This window comes from Ailuropoda melanoleuca, chromosome 17, assembly GCF_002007445.2.
Source record: "Ailuropoda melanoleuca isolate Jingjing chromosome 17, ASM200744v2, whole genome shotgun sequence".
NCBI classification, from domain to species: Eukaryota; Metazoa; Chordata; class Mammalia; order Carnivora; family Ursidae; genus Ailuropoda; species Ailuropoda melanoleuca.
The window spans coordinates 10,979,532-11,001,932 of NC_048234.1; the positions used below are offsets into that span (position 1 = coordinate 10,979,532).

Consider the following 22,401-nt stretch of genomic DNA (forward strand, 5'->3'; position numbering starts at 1 on the left):
GACCGCTCTGGGACAGCATCAGCCTGGATGACTCCCGGGTGCCCAGGGCTCCATCCTGCCCTCCCCTGGTGACAGAGCCAGTGGGCTGGGCAACAGGGTCACGGTGCCGGGAGGCAGGGCATGTCCCATAGGTTGCATCAGCGGCCCCTCCTCCTGCCCCTTACTCATTAGCCAGGCTGCGAGGTGACATGGGCTTGGCCGGGCAAGGCTGGCTGTAGGAGTGCCCAGGCATGCAGGGTGGACAGCAGCCTGGTCTCGGAATGGACAGTGTTCAGGACACCATCCCCCAAGACCGAGGGGGCTGTTGCCCTGCCCTCCGCAGGCTGGTCCCTGTTGGCTTTGGGGCCGAGGTGTGGACGCTCTTTGTCCTTTCCGGACCCTTGGTAAGAAGGTGAAGTTGGGGGCGGGTAGGCAGTAAGGCTGGAGGCCAGCTGCTGTCCAGGTGTGAAGGGGCTGCTCACACCCCTCCCCAGAAACTGCCCATGTTGACCATGTCCAGGCTGGACCAGGGGCCACCACCCAGAGTGTGACAGTAGGACAGCAGTCCCTGGGGTGGCAGTGGGGCCTGACCTCGCTCAGCAGCCGGCAGCCCCCACTCCAAAGGGGCAGGTGTGTCTTCCTTAAGAAACAAAAGAGAAGGCTGGATTGAATCCCTGGGATGACCCATGAGACCCATTAATGCAGGAGTCTGTGGGGCCCCCCCACAGACAGTTTGCAGGGGGAAGAAGGGGCCATCTGCCCATTTTATTTCCAATGGGAAAATTGCTTTAGATACTTTTTTTTTTTCTGACCATAAAGATTAATCAGTACGTGGCCCCATGAAAGTTCCAGACGAATTGAAAAGCTGTAGAGAAGTTTGTCTCTAATCCCACCACGTGGACATAGCCAACTCTTTTGCGTGAGGTCTGACCAAATGATGAATAGCATGGCTGGAGGAGATGTTTGCGTTGAGCTCTCCGCGCTCCGGGCTGCGTGGGTGCTAGGTGCTTCTCGTGCATTCTTGCACTTTAGGCAGGGAAGCTTGGAGCCCAGAGGCTGAGCCCAGAGGCTCACGGCAGCTGCTGACAGCAGAATGGAAGGAAGACTCAGGTGTCCTCAGGAGGCCTTAGCCACAGTGCTTTGCTTTCTTTCCCCAGTTGCTGGCGATGGGCCCGGCGGCTGTGTGGTTTTTTTTGTTTGTTTGTTTGTTTGTTTGTGGGTCTCCGTTGTGAGGCCCCCCCCCAGGACCTGGAGAAGCCTCAGTGTGGGGCTGGGAGGGGCAGGACCCTTGACCCTGGCTGCTGTCCCCCAGTTTTTGTTTCAGGTGCTGACCTTCATGATCCATGTCGTCAGTTCGGTGTTTTGCGGGCACCTGGGCAAGCTGGAGCTGGCGTCAGTGACCCTCTCAGTGGCCGTGCGTATCGCCAGGCCGGTGTTGGGGATGCTTTCCCTAACCCGAACGCCCCCATCCTGGAGACACAGCATGAGGGCTGACAGCTGCATTCACAGCTGGGCCTGGGAGGGGGCTTGCCCAGTGGCACATAGTAGGTGTCTGGGGCAAGAAGGGGGTCTCTGGCTCAGCCGCACATCAGGGCTGTTGTTGGGTGGCCCCCCCAGACACAGGGTGCCCCCCTGGGTTCCCCTTCTTCACCCCCCCCCACCCTTGACAAGCCCGGTGTTCTCTTCTGTGTCCGGCTCCAGTTCATCAATGTCTGTGGAGTTTCCATTGGATTGGGCTTGTCCTCGGCGTGTGACACCTTGATGTCCCAGGTGGGTGGGCCTCCTGGAGCCGGGCAGGAGGGCACCCACTGAAGGCCCTTCAGTGACCCCTGGATCTGGGAGCCCATCAAACAGGCGCTGGGGACAGCTGCTCCTGGCCTGCCTGCTGTCAGGGACTTAGATCCGTCGTTTGCAACGAGTCCAAGCAGATGGGCAAGAGAGCCATGGAGGGAATGGGGTGGAGGCCGTTCCCTGGCCTCTTGTGTCAAATGCTGAGGGTGCACCTATGGGGTCCCTCCTGCCCTCGGGGGCCCAAACTGCCCAGTGGGGCTCAGCTTTCCTGGGGGGTCTGGACTCACGGTGGACCTTGGGACTTGGGCTCAGTCCTGGTTGCCCCTTAGCAGCATGGGGACTTGACAAATGCTCTCAGAGCTTCCCTGGCTCTAGCTGTGACACGGGAGAATGATGCCCCCTTCTTAGGGGCTTTTGAAGAACTGGGCACAAGGGGGAGACCGAGGCTGGTGCAGGGCCTGGCGTGGGGCTAGTGTTCGGTGAATAACTGTTACTGCGATTGTATGAGCAGGCTGAGCCCTGGCAGAGGAAGCTGAGCCCAGAAGGGACCCCCCTCCCCCGGCTATAATCAGGGGGTGCCAGAGGCCCGCTCCCGGGGCATGGACGGCTGCCGACGGAGTCCCGGGCCCACCCCCACAGCACTAGCGCCGCTAAGGGGGTTGATGCCCTGGCTAGGCTCCCCCAGGGGACAGAGGGAAGGTACTGAAGGTGTGGGCAGCCTGACCCAGGACTGAGCTGTTTTGCAGAGCTTCGGCAGCCCCAACAAGAAGTACGTGGGGGTCATCCTGCAGAGGGGCACCCTGGTGCTGCTTCTCTGCTGCTTCCCCTGCTGGGCGCTCTTCCTCAACACCCAGCATATCCTGCTGCTCTTCCGGCAGGACCCGGCCGTGTCCAGGTACTGCTTGGCTCCTGCTGGGACGCCGGGGAGGGACCCCCTAAAGGAGACCACTCCCTAGACTCCCCCCCATATCCCCCCCCCCGCCCCGTGCTTCTCTGGGATGCCAGCGGTCACAGGTGCTGCTCCTGCGGGAAGAAGGTTCCAGGATTCCGTTTTTTTCCGGGCGTCTCCCTTCGTGGCGTGCTGCTCCAGCTGCGACCAGCAGGGGGCAGACACGCGGCCAGTCTTAATTCGGGAATGATGGGATTTGCATTTGTGCCCCTGCATGGGAATACCTTGTTCCTTTTGTAGGACGTGCACTTCCTTTGCTGCTTTCTTGATAAGATATCACCTTCTCCCCGCCCCCCCCAACACCACATGTTACTCCAAGTTTAAGTTCCCTGGCCATGACGACCCCGAGGTTAGATCCTCGCCCCCCACCCCTTCTGGCACCTTCCAAGCGCGTACTAGTGACACCCCGTGACTACTTGTCTTCAGGGCCTGGCAAAGCCTCTCTTCCAACCTGAGGTGCCCAGAGTGTTCCTCGGGCAGCCTCCCTGTTCCCCACTTCCCCCACCCCCGCCGCGGGCGCAGCCTGGGCCGCTCTGGAGCTCCTGGCTCTCTTGCAGGGTAACCCAGGAGTACGTGCTCATCTTCATCCCAGCACTTCCGGTAAGTGCCTCTGTCTCCCGAGCCAGGAAGAGGGTGGACTTACACTCTCTTAGATGCTGGCGATTGCTTTTCTATGCTTTTCCATGCTGTCTGCTGGGGAGGCCCAGGAGCCCGCAGCGACTTCCGGCGGAGCCACTGAGGCTGGCTGCAGGCGAGAGGATTCCAGTCTCGTTCCAGTGCATGCAGATGGGCCTTTTAAGAACTAACATAACATGTTTTCTGATTAGAAAACCATTTATTGGAGAAATCGTGGGAAGCGTGGGAACGAAACATTTTAAATCACCTTGAATCCTGCCCCCCCCCCAAGAGAATATAGGGTAATCGCTCTTTCCAGGATTATTTCTGTTCGCGGGCGCCTGTGTTCAAACACGCATGCGCACGTGTAGTTGGAAAGCGGGTCTATGTGTGTCTTTGGTATTATAACCTGCTTTTCCCCTTTCCAATTTGTTGTTAACCCCTGGACGTGATTATAAATAGCCTTCCACAATATCCATTTCAAAGGCTAGGGAGTATCCTATCATTGTCTTAACATTGTATTAACCAATCCCTGTTTGGTAGGTATTTCCCGTTTCCAATATTCACTATCAGAAGGAAGATTGTGATAAACATTCTTACAGAGAAATCTTTGTGAACGTCTGTAACGATTTCCTTCGGGTGCATTATTGGAATTGGCGTGTTCTGGCAATGGCTTTTCATGCCAATTTGTACCAAATCTACCCCCACTAGCCACATTCTCCTTAGTGCAAAGTATTGTTACTAACATTTTTTTCCAATTCGAAATCGTTTTCACGTGCATTTTATTGCTAATGAACCCTTTTTTCGTGTATTTATTGATCATTTTGTTGTTCTGTGAACTGCCCATACCCTTCGCTTATTTTACTGGGTTCATTTTTTCTTTTTTTTTAAAGATTTATTGATTTAGGGGCGCCTGGGTAGCGCAGTCGTTAAGCGTCTGCCTTTGGCTCAGGGCGTGATCCCGGCATTCTAGGCTCAAGTCCCACGTCGGGCTCTTCCGCTGGGAGCCTGCTTCTTACTCTCCCACTCCCCCTGCTGTGTTCCCTCTCTCGCTGACTGTCTCTCTGTCAAATAAATAAAATCTTTAAAAAAAAAAGATTTATTGATTTATTAGAGAGAGATCGAGAGAGGGGCAGAGGGAGAGAGAAAACCTCAAGCAGAGTCCCTGCTGGCTCAGAGCCTGACGCAAGGCTTGATGTCACCACCCCAGAGATCATGACCTGAGCTGAAACAAGAGGCCAATGCTTATCTGACAAAGCCACCCAGGCACCCCTGGGTTAATCTTTTTCTAATTATGATCACTCTAGTTAACTAATAACCCTTTGTCGTATAAGGCACATACTTTTTCACTTTTTAAGCTTCTCACTTGCCTTTTAATTTTTTGATATTTTTGAACTAAAGAATTTTAATTGAATACATAACAGATCCAGAAGCCCTCTTCCTTATGGGGTCTCTGATGAGCTTAAAAACACTTACCCCCATTGCAAGATTATATAAACATTTGCCTATGTTGTCTTTGAGCCCTCCTAAGGTTTTTATTTTTACCTTTAAGACTCTAATCCATCTAACAAACTTTAACTAGGACTCATTATTGCGTATTCTCTCCTTTCTCCATTAATTTATTAAATACCAGCTAAGCAGTGCATCTTGTCAGGTCGGTTTCTGGCCGGACCCAGTGGTCCGTATGTCTGCTCAGGAATTCACTGCTACACTTCCTGATTTGTTGAGGCTTAGCGAGACACGGGACTAGTGGGCAGCGCTGTGTCCGGGATGGCGTCTTTGAAACAACAGCACCCCTTTGGTATCTTGCCAAACAGGGCCACTGGGGCTGGGTCAGGGGAAAACATGACGTTATCACTGTGGCAATTCCTTTATCGAATAAAGCCAGTCCCTCCCATAAAATGCTGCTGTAAAATTTACCAGTAAAGTCGTAATGGAAGTGCCAACTATCGTTTACATAATGCTTACCTAACACTTGGGATGCTTAAACGTGCCATATACTGTTTTGTAAGCATTTGGCAATATTAACTTTCCATATATATGTAGAGATGACTACGGAGTGTACGCACAGATGATTATCCCCATTGTAGCTGAGAACACTGAGGCCCAGAGAGGTTAAGCAACTTGCCTAAGATCACACAGCTTGTAATAAAGCGGGGCCAGCCCTTGAACCCAGGCAATCCAGCTCCAGCTCCATGCTCTCAAGCACTGGGCTATACTGAAGAGAAGCAGAGGGCTAAGGGAAGGGATGGGGTAGGAAGGCGCAGGCCCGGGGCTAGGCTTTGACAGAGGATGGGGGGGGGGAAGGGCGGGGACAGACTGATGCGCATGGCCTCTCTGTCCTACACAGACACGAAGGGTCCTGCCACCCCGGGGACTTGAGCCTACTCAGCAGGGACTACCAATGGCCACACTGCTGAGCCCCCCTGTCCCCCAGCCACCCCAGCCCGAGGCCACTGCCCCCAGATTGTTTTCAGCAACCAGAGCCAGGCTGGAGGGCGGTCACAGCCTCTGGATTGGGGCTCTGGTGGGCGCTTCTGTCCACAGGCCCCTGGGTGGCCTCCCTGCACTGATGGAAAGTCGGGGTCAGCAGCTCTCTGCCAGGTGCTCGTCCTCTTACACAAGCCTGCTGAATTGTGCTCTGTTGGAGCCAACCCCCCCGCCTGTCTGTCCTCCCCTGTGGCCGAGCAGGAGCCCCGAGGGGGCTCTGTCTGCCTAGGCAGGGCCAGAGCACCAGAGAGGGCTCAGTGGGTTTCAGCCCCCCCGGGGGGTGGGGCCCAGACATCCTTTGGCGAAGTAATTACTCCATACTCGGGTATCAAGGAAATATCTGTTGATGTTCACCTCGTGTTTCGGGGTACTCATTGTTTATTTGTGTGTCTGGTTTTTTTGTTTTTATTTTACACAGGCATTTTTCCTTTATGTCCTGCTGGCAAAATATTTGCAAAATCAGGTACAGGTCCCTGGCTAGAGGGGCGACCCCCTGTCCCAGCACACTGCCCTATTCCAGTGGGAAGGGGTGCCTGGGGCTTTTCCCCTTTCTGCACCATCTGTGAGCCTGACCAAGGCCCAGCAAGGAGCTGCATGTCCCCAGCCTCTTTCCAGCCCCTGGACGTGCCCAGGCTGGGCCACACCCCTCGCTCCTGCCCTGCACCCCCTTCATTTATTTCAGGGAATCGTCTGGCCCCAAGTCTTCAGTGGCATTGTAGGCAACTGCATCAATGGCTTGGCCAACTACATCCTGGTTTCCATGCTGAGTCTGGGGGTCAGGTGAGCTCCAGGACTGGGGGGCTTCGGGGGTCGCATCAGGGAGCACTGCCCACTAGGCACTCTATCCCTGACTGGGGTGGGTCGGTCAGTATCCTCGCCTCACAAGAACTGCGGGGACTGTAGTGCAGAAGTGGGGTGTCACGAGGAATTGGGGGGTCCTGCTGGTCCCTTGGGTTCTGGGGGACTCCCCACCGAGGAGACGAGGAGAGGAGCCCTCCTCATCCGTGCCCCAGCCCGCCAGGAAAGGCCGAGAGCGGGGTCCTGGCAGGGTGACTCCGGGGACTCTGTCGTCATGGTGCCCACGGCACTTGAGGCTGCTGGGGCCAATCCCAGGATGGGGGTGCTGGCTGGGCCATGCCTGGGCCCCCTTCCCCTCCATGCTGACTTCAGCAGGGGAGGCCCCTACCCCCAGGGCCAGAGTTGGCCACTGGCCGCAGCCCTGCTCTCTCCTTTTGCAGGGGCTCGGCTTACGCCACCACGATCTCCTGCTTTGTGCAGACCATCTTCCTCTTTCTCTACATTGTGCTGAAGAAGTTGCACCTGGAGACGTGGGCAGGTGCAGAGGGCCACCCTGCCTTTGGGGGGCTGAGCAGGACCCCAGCACGGGCCCAGGGTGTGCATTTGGCAGGTGGTCAGAAGGCCCAGTTGGAGCCCCAGTGGAGGGGCCCTGTCTCGGGGCTTGCCTCCACTTCCCCTCAGGGCCTCCTTCCCCTTTGCTCCACCCCTCAGGGCCCCTCCCCCAGACGCCCCAGATCCCCCCCAACCAAATGTGACACGCTGCAGAGCCCTGCTGGGGACCGCCCCAGGGCGCTTTCCGGCCGGCTCCCTGATCTCAGGGGTGGTGACACGGGAAATCCTAGGTGTCAGCAGTGGGCCGAGCGCCTGACATTTCTGACCCCAATTAAACTCCATGACACTTTATTATCCCCATTTTATTTACACAGAGGACACTGAGACAGAGTGAGTTTAAACAAATGTGCCCAAAATGCTGGAGGCGGCATAAGCTGGGGCTGGACTTGAACCTGTGCCCGTCAGAGATTTTTCTGCCTCCTGAAACCTAACTCTGTAGACCGTGGGGTCCCCTTGCAGACATTTCAGGACCAGCTCTCTGGCTGGGGCCTCAGTCACGGGGCAGGGAGTCTGCCGCCCCTGCCCCCCCATGTCTGCACAGCCCTGTCTGCCCTGAGAATCCTTTGGGCAACCTTGACCTCATACCATCCTCCCAAGAACACTTCCAGAGAGGCAGGGCAAAGACAACTCAGATCTTCAGATGAGGGAATGGAGCCCAGAAAGGGCAGGGTAGTTCCCCAAGATCCCACCGTGGTGTCGCGGGCGGGGTGGGGACTCCCACCCGCGCCTGAGGCTCCCATCCTGAGCCGCCCTGTGGGGCTGCCATGTGAGCGGGCGCCCTTGCCCTGCACCCCCCTCCCGCACCACACCAGCCCTGGACTGGCGGGCATGCCCCGTGCAGAACACGAAGTGCCTGGAAGTGCTGAGCTGAGCCCGGGAGTGGGCAGAGCCAGGGGTTGCCAGGGGCTCCTGGCAGTGGGTGGGCATGTGCAGTGGGCTCCCTGCCCAGCTCTTGAGCGGGGCTTCTGTTCCTAGGCTGGTCCAGCCAGTGCCTGCAGGACTGGGGCCCCTTCTTCTCTCTGGCCGTTCCCAGCATGCTCATGATATGCATTGAGTGGTGGGCCTACGAGATCGGGAGCTTTGTCATGGGTAAGTGGACGGGCACGGCTCCGGAACCGTGGGCAGCTCCGAAGCCCCCTCCCCGGGGGGGCAGTACAGCAGCCTGGGCCAGGCTGGGCCTGTGGCTTTCTTATCACCCCCACAAGGTCGTGAGCTCCCGGAAGGCAGGCCTGGCCCTTTCCTGTCAGGATCCCAGCACCACCCAGCAAAAGGCCTAGAACTCAGCAGGAGCCCAGGCCAAGTGGTTGAGTCAGGGAGGGAGCGAGGGACTGAACCAGCCGGGGTGTGAGCATGTGTGGGCCTGTCAGGCGTGTGACACGCATGTGCTCACCGGAGCACCCAGGGTGAAGTCCACACAGCCCGAGAATCAGGCCAGTGCGAGAATGGCCCTGGGAGACCTTCTGGTCCAACCCTTACCCCCCATTTACAGATAGGTAAACTGAGCCCCCAAGAACAGAGTCACACAGAGTTGCAGAGTGGCAGGGCTGCAACCCAAACTCGCCTCTCCTGATCTTGGCCCAGGTCTCTTTTCTCTTGTTCACCATGCCAAGATACACCAAGGACGTGAAAGTCAAACCATACAGGGAACAGTCTCCAGAAAATTCCACCAGGATTTTCCTGGAAGGCTGAAGGCCAAGCAGGAGCATCTTCCATTGCGAATCTGCCCTTGGAAATCACTTGCCCCTCGGCCTCCAAAGCAGAGGGGCATCCTGTCCAGGGTCTGTTAGCCAGCCCCAGGGCTGGGTGCTGACTCTGTGCCCCCCCAACCCCCCCTCCCCCCGGCAGGCCTGATCAGCGTGCTGGACCTCTCTGGCCAGGCCATCCTCTACGAGTTGGCCACCGTGGTCTACATGGTGAGTCCCTTCTAGGGGCACCTTTCCCACACCCTCCATCCTGGCCCAGCTGCCCCTGATGGCCTTGGGTGTCACAGAAGAGGGGACAGTCACCCAAGGGCCATCTCTATCTCCTGAGGGACCCTCCTGGACCGTCTGTGCCTGTTCAGGTCCAGGCCCTGCCAGACACACACAGGTGCCCCTCAGCTGTTCCAGGAGGGTAATACTGAACTCACATACTAGTATTAGAATTTTTTGAATTGGCACCATTTAAAAATGGGGAGATTTCACATTGTAATCTGAAGTTTTGCATTTTCTTGAAAAATGGGACATTCCATATAGCGGTGGGCCTACATTCCCACATGCCCCAGTCAGCGAGAGCTGGGTGATGGTGTCCCCTGATGGTGGTGTGGGAGGGGGGGCATCGCTGTCCCCCACCACGGTCCCCATAGCTCCCTCCCCTTCCCATAGAGACATGAGTTGTCCCATGTCACTCAGGTATGTATCTGCCAGCCTCCTGGGGACATTGTCTGGCTCACTCAGGGCATCCCCAGCCCATCTCCTCATGCTGGAGGTTGGCTCCACTGACAGCCCCTTGTTACCTGTGATCCCAGATTCCCCTGGGGCTCAGCAACGCGGTCTGTGTCCGGGTGGGGACGGCCCTGGGAGCTGCGGATACTGCCCAAGCCAAGCGGTCCACCATCTCAGGCATGCTCTGCACAGGTGGGTACAGTCCTTCTGGGGGGGGGTCTTGGAAAGTTGGAGCCCGAGGCAGGGGAGAAACCAGCCCCCCGCCCCCCACCCCCGGGGCCCGGAGCAGCCCCTGCTGAGTTGACACCACCTTTCCACCCCTTACCTTAGTGTCACCTTGTGAAGTCCCTTCTTCCCCAGGCTTCTTCCTCCAGCTGTCCAGGGTCCTTTTGCAAATTTGCCCTCCCAGCATCCCCCTGGAGCTTGGGCCCTGCCCATCCCCCAGCCCCCTCCCTTACCCCCCCATCCAAGAGTGAACCAATCTTGTGTCCCTCTCGTGGTTCTGCATTCTGAGGCTACCGGGTCCAGATGAGCCGCCCGTCTGTGGAGAGCAGCGGTTTGCAGGCTTTAGTCTGCATCAGAATCAGCTGGTTGGCTGTGTCAACGCACAGACCACCGGGCCTCCCCCACAGAGTTTTTGATTCCGGAGGCCTGAGACGGGGGTCCGAGAACCTGCATTGTTAACAAGTTACCAGGTGATGCTGATGCTGCCGGGCCAGGAACCGCACTTTGAGAACCAGAGGAGGAAAGGCATTCCCTCCGTTGTCCCGCCTGGCGCTGACCTCCGCTGGGCTCCTCCGCAGGGCTGGGGGGGGGTGAGAGTGGGGGGTGCAAATGCTCTTCCTTCGTCTCTTCCAGTTGGCACCTCGCTGGTTGTGGGCACGCTGTTGAGTCTCCTGAGAAACAAGCTGGGGCATATTTTTACAAACGATGAGTAGGTAATCAGTTCTCTTCTCGGACTTCTGGGAAACGCCGGAGTGGCTGGCGGCGGGTCCTCAGGGCCGTGCCACACGGCTGGCTGGCTTGGTGCGAGGTCCAGAGGAAGTGGGGCGAGGCCTGACTCTGCTCTCACTGGGAGGAAGCTGGCGAGCAGACGTCTCTGCTTCTCTCCCCGGACCGCAGCCTCCCTCCATCACTTGCTTGGACAGGATGCTGAGCGAAGGGCCGTAGGATATTGGGGCGGGGGGGGGACTTTTCTGGAGTTTAAGACCCACGGTCATGCAGAAACTCAGGGCTAGAAATGTCAAGTTCGTGTGGGGCAACTGCCTCTATTCCGATCCGTTTTAGGAGGTGGTGGAACAGAGGGGAGATAATGCGTCTCAAGGACACGGTCATGCCTTAGATCTCCACACCAGTGTTCTTCCCTGTCTCTCCTGCAGAGAAGTCATCGCCCTGGTGAACAAGGTCTTGCCCATTTATATCGTCTTTCAGCTATTTGAGGCTGTCTGTGTGAGTACTGCCCTGGGGGGAAGCCCGAACCCCCAGTCCGAGTCCATGCTCATGGGCGCTCCCTGAGGCCTCCCTGGGATGTGAGGGTTAACTCATTAAAGCACATAAAGGGCTAACTGTATATAGGAAGTGCCCAAAATTTTTGCTTGTATTAATTCTATTATTATTCAAAACAATGACTCTCCTTCCCGTCTGCAATTCCAGCAAGGCAAAAGATGAATGCAGATTGGCAAAACACGCACAGATTGCACCAGCATAAACTCCCACCCCCTGTTGCCCAAGCAAAGGGACCTGAGAGGGAGGGAGTCACCCCAGAGTAGGGAGGGACCCGAGTTTTCTGCATCTCTGCCCACTACAAGACAAGTCCCATTTAGTGCAGATCTGAATGATGTGAGTTTTAAAGAGCATCACATTAAGAAAGAAAGAAAGAAAGAAAGAAAGAAAGAAAGAAAGAAAGAAAAGAAAGAAAACACTAACATCTCCTTTTAGAAGCAGAGTTTGGAACCCTGTGTCCTCTAGTTCACGTCCTGAGTTCGTCAGGAACGTGTCCCTTGCATAACAGGCAACAGCTCGTGTAGGCTTCAAGAGCTCCACAGAGCACCTGCCCTCTGGGCTGGTTCTGCCCTGGGGAAAATCACCTGTACAATAACTATTAACGCGCATGGAAAAAAAAGTCTCAGTGAAGGATTTTTCTAAAAGACAGCGTACTCTGCCCAATCCACTATATATTCTAGAATTTACACTCGACTCGAGCAGGCATGCAACTTAGAGCCCGTGCTCTCAGCCTCCAGCAGAACTGCCTCCTCTGCACTGGGCTTCATGATGGTATCCCAAGCTTTTATCACAGAACGTGAAAAGAAACCATCCTGCGGAATCTGTTACAGCTTTTGTCACAGATGGCATCAAGGACACTACTTTTTTTTTTTTTTTTGGCCACAGCTGAGAAATTCTTCTTACAGTTAAGGTTTGGGAATAGGAATTCCTGGTGGAATTAAGTATGCCTCTTCTCCAGTGGGCAACACTTCTCTGTTCCCCCAAGGACCTCCAGCGAATGTACGGCTAGCAATCGTGAGGGATCGAATAGCTGCTTGTTGGCACCTTGTCATCTTTTCTCCTGGCTATATTCTTCTTAATTTATGCTTTCTGCGAAGCTTTTCTTTTTCTACGCCTGTGTGGGATTGTGATTTATGGGCCATGAAATCCATGCATTTAGAATTGTGCAAGCATCAGGACAATCCGGTTTTAGGATCTTTCCGTCACCTACCTTCCTCCCCCACATTTGGCTCTTGCCCTTTATGACTAAGGCTGCTGGGAGCATTCACACATGCGTCTCTGTGTGGATGTCTGTTTTCATCTCTCTTGGTAGAGCCCTGCGCGTTCAATTGTTGGAAGTGTATGTTTAACTTCCTAAGAAGCAGCCAGACTGTTTTCCTTGGTGGCTGTACCATTTTACACTCCCACTGGCAATATATGAGGGGTCCCGTCTTTCTGCTGCCTTGCTCATTCTTGGGATTGTCTTTTGAAACAAAAATTAATAAATTTTAAAGAGCAGTCTTAGGTTTACAGAAGGAAATGTAGAGGTCCCATAAACTTCCTCCCTCCCCTCAGTTTCCCTTATTATTCATGTCTTGTTAGTAGTTATTAATTCTGTATGAGTGTGGTCCCCTTGTTGAGCTGATGAGGGAACATTGATACGTTATTAACTAAGGTCTACAGTTCATAGTCGGGGGTCCCTCGGGGTGTTGTAGAGTCTGTGGGTTTTGACAAATCTAGAAGGGACATGGATCCACCATGATAGTCTCATATGAACAGTTTCACTGCCATTGAAATCCATGTGCCCCCTGGTCACTCCCCCCTTTCTCCCTGCTGGCATTTTGAAAGGAATTGTGTTGAATCTAGAGGGCAGTTTGGGGAGAGCTGTCAACAATATTGGGGTCTCCAATCCATGGACACTGAGTGTCTCCCCAGTTACTTAGGTCTTCTTTGTCCAACGTTTTGTAGTCTCCAGTGGACACATCTGGCACTATTTTTGTGATATTTATCCCCAAGTATTTTTTTTTTTTATGCAATTGTGAATGGAACTGGTGTCTTCATTACATTTTTAGGTCACTGTTCCTAGCTTCTGGAAATAGAACTCATCTTTGTTTATTGATCTTTTATCCTGTGACTTTGTTAAACTCATTCCAGTGATTTTGTGTGTGTGTGTGTGTATTCCTTTAAGACGTTCATATAGGATCAGGTCAACTGTGAATCAAGGGTTTTACTTCCCTCTCCCCATGTGGCTGGAACTCAACTCCAATATGATGTTGGATCCACACAGAGCATAATCAATGTCTTGTTCCCAACGGTAGGGCAAGAGTGTTCAGTCTTTCCACATGAAATCTGTAGGATTTTTATAAATGCCCTTCATCACACTGAGGAAGAGCCCTTCTACTCCTAGTCTGTTAAAACATTTTCTCATGAACCGTGTTGGATTTTCTCGGATGCCTTTTCTGCGTCTATTGAGATAATCAAGTGGCTTTTGTCCCTTATCCTAGCCATATGATAGAGTCACATTGATTTTCAGATGTTATACGTTGCATGCCTGTGATCAGGCCCTCCTGACCATGGTATAGATCTTTGTTACCTATCCCTGAATTTGGCTTGCTAACATTTCGCTCAAGGTTTTGCATCTCCATTCATGACAGATATGTCTGCTCCTTATTATCTTTTCTTTGTGATCTCTTACTCTGCCTGTGGTATCAGGGTAACACCTCTCCTCCTAGGCTTTCTGAGTTTGGGAAGGATTGGCATTATTTTTTCTTTAAATAGTTGATAGAATTCTACCAGTGAAGCCATCTGGACCTGGGCTTGGTCCGAAGATTTTTAAATTAATCCAATGTATTTACTTGTTACAGGTCTTCTCTTCACTTTCTATTACTTGCTGAGTTACTTTCAGTGATCTGTGTCTTTCTAGTCGTTTATTCACTTAGACTGAACTTGTCTAATTCTTCAGCACGAAGTTGCTCACCGTATTTCCTTATCATCCCTTCCGTTATGGTCAGTGGTAATGTCTTTCATGCCTGATTTTGGTGATTTATGTCTTTTTTTTTTTATTTTATTTTAAAGATTTTATTTATTCATTTGACAGAGAGAGACAGCCAGCGAGAGAGGGAACACAAGCAGGGGGAGTGGGAGAGGAAGCAGGCTCATAGCGGAGGAGCCTGATGTGGGGCTCAATCCCATAACACCGGGATCACGCCCTGAGCCGAAGGCAGGCGCTTAACGACTGCGCCACCCAGGCGCCCCTGGTGATTTATGTCTTCACTTTCTTATTTTCTTAGCCTTATTTTACCAAGGTCAACTCCTTGGCACGTGTCTGTCAGTGCCGTGGATCTCATCAATGAACTAGAATTTGGGGTTTCGTTGATTTTCGGTTGTTTTTCTGTTGTCTGTTTCAATGATTTCCACTCTCATCATCATTATTCCCATCCTCCTGCCTTATTTCAATGCAGTTTGCCCTTACTAGTTTCTTAGGGTGGAATATTAGGCTATTGATTTGAGGCCTTTCTTCTTTTGGGATCTAGGCATTTAAAGCTATAGAAATGTGTGTGTGTTTTTTTTAAGATTTTATTTATTTATTCGACAGAGATAGAGACAGCCAGCGAGAGAGGGAACACAAGCAGGGGGAGTGGGAGAGGAAGAAGCAGGCTCATAGCAGAGGAGCCCGATGTGGGGCTCGATCCCACAACGCTGGGATCACGCCCTGAGCGGAAGGCAGACGCTTAACCACTGTGCCACCCAGGCGCCCCTAGAAATGTTTTCTAAGTGCTGTGTTAGTGGTATCTAGTAAGTTTGATATGTTCTCTTACTTTGCATTCAAAATGCNATCCCACAACGCTGGGATCACGCCCTGAGCCGAAGGCAGACGCTTAACCACTGTGCCACCCAGGTGCCCCTAGAAATGTTTTCTAAGTGCTGTGTTAGCGGTATCTAGTAAGTTTGATATGTTCTCTTACTTTGCATTCAAAATGCATTCAAAATATTTTACAATTTCTCCTGTTCTTTATTCTTTGACCCATAGAAGCGTGTTAACTTCCAACATTGGGGGTCTTCCCAGATTTCTTTCTTGTCGGTGTCTCTAACTTAATTCTATCGTGTGGTCTGGCACAGACCCATCCCAGANCTGCTATGAGCCTGCTTCTTCCTCTCCCACTCCCCCTGCTTGTGTTCCCTCTCTCGCTGGCTGTCTCTATCTCTGTCGAATAAATAAATAAAATCTTAAAAAAACAACAACAACAACAAAATGCATTCAAAATATTTTACAATTTCTCCTGTTCTTTATTCTTTGACCCATAGAAGCGTGTTAACTTCCAACATTGGGGGTCTTCCCAGATTTCTTTCTTGTCGGTGTCTCTAACTTAATTCTATCGTGTGGTCTGGCACAGACCCATCCCAGAGAATGTCCGTGTGTGTGACCTTTCCCCGTGACCTGTTGTTTTATTTGGTAATTTGCCTGTGCTGCTTCTGTGAATCCTGCCCCCTCTACAGCCTGCAGCTGCTCTCTCTACTCAGTTTTCTGGGTTTTTTTTTTCCTCCCTTTAATTTTAGGCTTAGCTTCCTGGGCGGCGGGGGGGGGGCGGGGGAGGTCTGGCCCTTCTTGTGTGTTGGTCACTGGAAACCGTCCCTGTCATTCAAAATGCTCTAAAGGGCTTTGCAGCCTTGGCGCTGTGACATTTCAGGATGGATAATTCCTTGGTGTAAGGGGGTTGCCCTGTGCACTGTACGAGGCTTAGGATCCCTGGTCTCAACCCGCTAGGTACCAGTCACACCCCCCGACTTGTGACCACCCCAAACCACCTCCAGACATTGCCCAATGTCCCCTGGAGGGCGACATTGAGAAATACTTGTCCAGAGCGCATCAATCATTACTTGGGAGGAGTCTTCTTCTAACCAAAAAATACTTTCTATGTCATGACAAACACGAGTAACCCACACGCCGCGTTTCCACGTTCAAGAGGCACACATCTCCCCTCCCGCACGCACTGCGTCTGTGCTCAAAAGCCTGAAGCAAACCCCAAAATCCCCCACCTCCTTCCTCTCAGGGAAAGAAAAAGAACCAAGCATGTCTTCAGCAGCCGCGCTGATGAAACACGAACCGCGGATGTAATTCTCCCGTTCCTTAGTCGGAGATCAGGTTGGGAGGATGAGCCCAATAAAACAAAGCAGTGTTAGCCTTTTGTCCAGAGTAGTTCTCGTCTGGGAGCATTACGGGGACAGCAGCGAGCTAGGGCTGCAGGTCTCACGCGGAACAGACGACACCTGGGCTGGCCACGTGCGGCATGCGGAAGCCGGGCCCCCGAAGATGTCCATCCACATCCGCATCCCCAGACCTGCGAATGGCAGGTGGCAGGAGGGGATTTTTGCCGACGGGATGAGGTGAAGGTCTCGAGCTGGGGCAGATGATCTTGGATTATCCAGAAGACCCGATATAATCACAAGGGTTCTCATAAGCGAGAGAGGGGGGCCGAGACAGAAGGAAGACACCAGGCCAGCAGCAGAGGCTGGGATGGTGTCGCCGCTGTCTGCAGGCCGGGAGCCAAGGAATGCAGGGCTGCCTCTAGAAGCTGCGAAAGGGAAAGAAATAGATTCTCCCCTCGGGCCTCCAGAAGGAACCCGCCCTGCTTTTAGCGCAGCGAGACCCATTTCGGACTGGTAACCTCCCGAGCAGAGAAACGTACGCATGCCTGGTTCCCCGCTGCTAACTGACAAAAATTTGTCACGGCAGCAGTGGGAAGGCCACATGGCACATCTCCGTGAACACAACTCTGTGTGACATTGGTCACGTCTCCCAGACCGGCCGGTGGTCGGTCACCAATCCTACCTTGATTTTCTAGAGGGAGTCACGGTGTGGTGGTGAAGAGGGGGCTTGGAGTTGTGTCCAGAACATGGCTATTTCGGTTGCAACCGTGGGCAAGTGACTTGTCCTGACTCGGTGTCCCCACAGAGGGGATGAGAGCAGTGTCCCAAGGCTGAGTGAAAGGAGGCCTTGCAACAACAGTGGCTCAGAAGGGAGCCCGTGGCAGGAGGCCTGCCGTCCGTCTCACGCCCACCTCTCGCCCCTCTCTGCCTCCGCTCCCAGTGCGTCTATGGTGGAGTCCTGAGAGGGACCGGCAAGCAGGCCTTCGGAGCCATCGTGAATGCCGTCATGTACTACGTCGTTGGCCTCCCTGTCGGCATCGTTCTGACTTTTGTGGTCAGAATGAGAATCATGGGTATGTGCCGCGAGGGAAGGTCGGAAGAGGCTTGGGGACCCTCGGACACTCTGTCCCCACGGCTGCTTGTCTCCCGCAGGCCTCTGGCTGGGCATGCTGGCTTGTGGCCTCCTGGCCGCTGCTGCCTTTGCCGTCTACACCACCCGGATGGACTGGAAGCTCGCTGCAGAGGAGGTAAGCGAGGGGTGGGCCCCGGCCTGGACAAGCGTGCAGAGTGACTGCTCCCCTGCCGCGCTCAGGGCACGTCGGGCATCGGCAGCAGTGATCTGTGGGATAAGCTGGGGGTGCGGGGACCACGGAGGGGCCACCTCGGCCTCTGCATCAGCTCATCACTGTAGCAGGACCCCAGAAAGTGCCAGTACACTCTCTGATTACAAGGAGAAGCACGCACACGAAAACCCCTTCCTTAGCCAACAACCCCCCCAAAAAGCAAACAGCTCAAACAAGGCTGAACCCAGACAAGTCCCTGAGCGTGTGGCCCGAGATGAAGGCAGACGCGTAACTGACTGAGCCACCCAGGCGCCCTGAGCTTACAGCGTGTTAAGGCAGGGTGCTGACGAGGCCGGTGGTGATCGGGAGGGCTGACCGGCTGACCCAGGCGCTCGCTCAGGCTGGCCCAAGAGAACTCTCTCTCTCGTAGGCTCAGAAACACGCCGGGCTGCTGCCGCAGAGCCCTGACAGCACGGTGACCGTGGCGACCGCAGCCCCCAGCCCCGGGCCTGTGAAAACTGTCACGTCTTCAGGTAATGCTGGGCTTGACACTTCTGCTGGGCACACACCATGCTGGGGGGACACTGCTCCTGGCGGCCTTGTGTCTGGGCCCGGGGCAAATGGGAACCTCACAGCCCAGGCTGCCATTCCTCCTCTTGGCACGGACGCGCGGTCCTAAGTAACCAGGAAGATGACACGACTAAGCCTGCTCGAAGGGAGGTCGTGACTATGCCCCATTCTCAGATGAGGAAGGCAGGCTGAGAGCTTAGGTCGCTTCCCCGTGCTCCTGCAACTGGGACAGGTGAGAAGATCCTTGCAGGGACCCGTCAGACCCGAGAGCACATTCTCCTCTCTGAAGGCCATGTCCTGGCCCACAGCAGTTGGCCTCAGCAGGTCAGCCTGGCTGCTCCGGCTGGGTGGGGGCTCTTCCCCTGCCCACCTCTCTGTACCCCATCGGATAGGTGGGCACCTCTGATTTATATCCAGGGTCTCTGTGAAAAAGTGGCAGCCTTGGCTCGAGGCACAGGTGCCCTTCTAGGCCAGGCAAGCATAGCGTGTGGGGCGTGCATGGACACAGCCCACTTATCTCGGTGACCTCCTCTCACCCCGGGGCTCTGCCTTCATCAGCGCAGTAGGGAGCTAGCGGACTAAACTCGGGGAGCTCAGTGTCACAAGAGACCACGGTAAGGTCCGCCTGAGCATTTAATGTGTGCTCTGAAGACGGATGTGGACGTTACACTCAACGCGTCATCCCAAGGACAGGCTCGGATAGGAACCCCTTTAACGTGATCTTAGTAGTAGCTTTACCTATGCATCAGACTCACACTGCGAGATGCTTTCCCACATCATTGCCTCCTCCAATCCTGCTGTGGAGCAGAGCAGGCTCATTGTGCTTCTGTGCAGGCATTTTCCGTTGTAAGGCACAGAGGCCGAGTAACTGTCACCCAGCATAACACTTGCAGCCGGGCCGTCCCCACCCAGCCCCCCAGCACTGCTGACTTGGCTCCTGTTTGCCTCTGCAGTGGCTACGGATAACTCGCCAGGCATCACCCTGATGACGTATTCAAGGCCCGAGTGCCACCTGGACCTCTTCAGGACCCCGGAGGCAGCCCGTGCCCTGTCGGCCGCCCCCAGCCCCCTGTCAGTGAAACAGCTGCTCGTCCGCCGTGGGGCTGCTCTGGGGGCGGCGTCAGCCATGCTGTCGGTGGGCCTGGCCATCAGGTTGCTGACCACCAGACACTAGCCACGCAGCTGGGAGACAGAAAGGGAGCCAGGAGCGGCCGCCCCCACCTGCCCACACCTGCCCCCAACAGCACCTGCTGGACCCAGTGGGCCGACACCTCCGAGAACGACCTGCACCTGGCACGTGTGACCAGCGTCAGACTCGTGTGTCAAACTGGCTTTCTCCCCTCTGCTCTTTAAGCAGCCGCCCACCGACCGAGGAGAGAGAGTCCTGGGACTGCTGCTAGGAGTCAGGACTAGATGCCTTCAAATCGGGAGATTTCATATCAGCACACTGTCACCCAATTAAATTACATCATTTCCTAGCAGACTCTGGTGTTCCGGGCTGTTCACAAAGCCTCTGTGAAGCTCCGAGAGCGGGGCTGGTGGGCCCCACCCGGGGCGGCCTCGACCCCTCCCCCGTGCGTCCCTGCCCCACCCCTGCAGATCTGGGCACTGTGAAACCCCGAGGAGGCAGGAGGCCGTCCACAGACCCTCCTTTGCCTTTCCCCTAACCCTTCGTTCCGTCAGCACCATGCTGCTCGCAGACCTTGAGAAACACTTGTTCTTACAGCAGGGATGGGGTCCAAACAAGGACAGCCAAACCCTGATCGCCAGGCCACACAGCCTCGGGATGGAAGGCAATGCCAACCCAAACTCTAGGACGCTTCTCCTGGGACTGCCAACCGTTTCCAGGCTCTGTGCCTACAAAGTGGAGAGCGGTCTGGCCTCTCCAGCCACACCCAGTGCCTTTGGCATCAGTAGCTATAAACACGTTCACAAACAAAATGACTTTATTGATCAGAGCCAACAGAAAAAAAAACTGGATGTGCAGAACGTAATCCCAGTTTCAAAGAGTCAACATGAACTCATGTTGTTTTTAGGACCTGGCGACACGCAGGGCCTCCCACTCCCTCTGGAAGGCGGAGGTCCTCCTCGTGTGGGACACACAAATCTTAGTGAGCTGCTGGCAACCCAACAAAATGACTGGGAACCTATCACAGAATAGTCATGTCGTCATTTCCCAAGTACGTTCTAAGGTTGCAAGGTATTCAGAGCAAAGGGTTTCCTGGGCAAGTAAGTTTGGGAAACAAGTCTCGCCAGTGCTGCAAAGTTCTGCAGGCCTGGGATCCTGCAATATGCTTCTGTGCTTTACGAGTTCTGGCAGACAGGATGGGTGGGGGGATCGACTTTTGTGTAAAGCCTCATGGGATTAGTGTTCTGGGAAAAGGCTTACGGAAACGCTTATTTTAGATTAGCAAATGGGGATAGGAGGGTAGAGTTGGAAAAAACCTATGTACTATACAGGTATTTTAAAAAATTAAAGCCCACAGGGGCACCTGGGTGGCTCAGTTGGTTAAGCGTCCGACTCGATTTCAGCGCAGGTCGCGATCTCAGGGTCGTGAGATCGAGCCCCGTGTCGGCTCTGTACTCTGCACTGAGTCTGCTAGAAAATCTCTTTCTTCTGCTCCCTCTGCCCGTCCCCCCACCCCTCTTTTCCTCTCTCTCTGGCCCTCTTAAAAAAAAAAAACTACAAAAAACCAAAAAATGACAGAAAGTAAAGCCTGAGAAAATCTTGGCTAAGAATTTAGATGAGAAAGTAGGACTTCAAGAAAGTTGATAAATACCACCTGTGATAGATAAAAGCAAAAAATGGATCTACAATTGGGGGAAAACTTACGGCCAAAGAACTGTCTTCAAGACGGCATAAGAGGTTCCATGCTAAAAATGTCATTAAACTTCATGCCAGTTTTAGCAAATGTATTTATTTTGAAGCAGGATATATGAATAGACAAGCCAATAATTTAACTGAACTAGAAATTAGTGTGTACAATTTAATATGCTAAACACAAATTCCATATGGAAATTCTAAGATATTTTACGAGCAATTATCCTGATGGACTAGCCTAGTGATGAGGTCTTGACACCTGGGACTGAGATCACGCGCTCAGCCAGCCTCCCTCGAACAGACTCACACACCAAGCTGCTTACGCATTCTCTGGTGGAGCCCCGGCAGCCAGGCGCCACCACAGCCTGGCAGGGGGGCCTGCGCTCCACACGGCTCTTTCCCACGTGGCTGAACTTCCTCGGGTCTCAGGCTGTGCTCTGGAGATCCCCTGCCTATGCCCTCCGTCCCCTTCAGCGTGGCCAGCTGCTGTGACTTCCAGAGTCCTTCTCCTCCAAACGATCCACCATCAGCCCCCTGAGGCTCTCCAGCTCCAAAGTCCTGAATATCCAAGGTCTTGGCGGGCATGCCCGGCCATGACGGGCAATGGCTTTCCGTGTTAAGTCCTGAAGGCTGCACTTACTCAGGAAGGGATCTCTCTGAAGTTTAAGAAGGTGAAAGTTATGTGCCTTGTGCTACGGACATAAGAAACTTAAAGATTTGTCCTTGAAGATCCACTGACTTGAAACTTTAAGATCCTGAGAATGAGTATTGTTTTAAGTCATTTTATTGCAGCATAAAAACATGCCAGTTGGGTTTTTATAAGATGCAAAATCCCACGACTCCTACACAGGAAGAATGACAGATGATACTTGCATGAAACTAGCAACGAGATGTTTTGTGTGGTATTAGACACAGAAGGCATTTGCGGACAGCTACGAGAGACTGTCCCAGACCAAATATGAGAGAGGATGGAGAATGGATGAGGAAGGAGGGAGACCACTGGTCAGATGGCACATCTGATAGGAGGGTTGACTCCTGAAGGTCAAGTCCTCATGTCCCAATGGATGAGAGACAGGGACCCCTGCCCCTCACCCCAACCCCATATAAAATTCTAGTGCCTCAAACCTCAGCAGAGCTGGAGAGGTCGAGCCTCACCTCTCTGGACGCAGAGGGCTGCGGATAACCCTGGGCAGGGAGGGGCCCCTGATGGCTTCACAGCAAGATGGCAGAAGGCAGCAGGGGTGGGGGTGGGCAGAGTATCCTGTCCTGTGTCCCATGAACTGGAGTGAAGAAGTCACTTGACAGGTTCGAAGACTCCTTTCCATCTCCCAGAGTCTCCACGTTTAGCCTAACACATTCTCCCCTAGACCCAAGCCCTGAGGTCTGGGTGACAATGTAAAATGGGTTCTCCGAGTCCCGCCCCCCCCCCCCCCCCCCCCG

At 53.9% G+C, this 22,401-nt stretch overlaps 1 protein-coding gene across 1 annotated transcript; it reads left to right on the plus strand.

Moving 5' to 3' along the window:
* The first annotated feature begins 260 nt into the window (after positions 1 to 260).
* Positions 261 to 19,314, plus strand: LOC100484616 (multidrug and toxin extrusion protein 2). Its single transcript, XM_019801383.2, has 17 exons — positions 261 to 383; positions 1,292 to 1,393; positions 1,681 to 1,749; positions 2,517 to 2,665; positions 3,277 to 3,319; positions 6,243 to 6,287; positions 6,507 to 6,604; positions 7,063 to 7,160; positions 8,210 to 8,323; positions 9,080 to 9,147; positions 9,741 to 9,849; positions 10,516 to 10,591; positions 11,037 to 11,106; positions 17,228 to 17,360; positions 17,440 to 17,534; positions 18,001 to 18,103; positions 19,094 to 19,314. Exons 1-17 carry the CDS (start codon positions 261 to 263, stop codon positions 19,312 to 19,314), a joined length of 1,716 nt encoding a protein of 571 aa, XP_019656942.2.
* Positions 19,315 to 22,401: the final 3,087 nt, after the last annotated feature.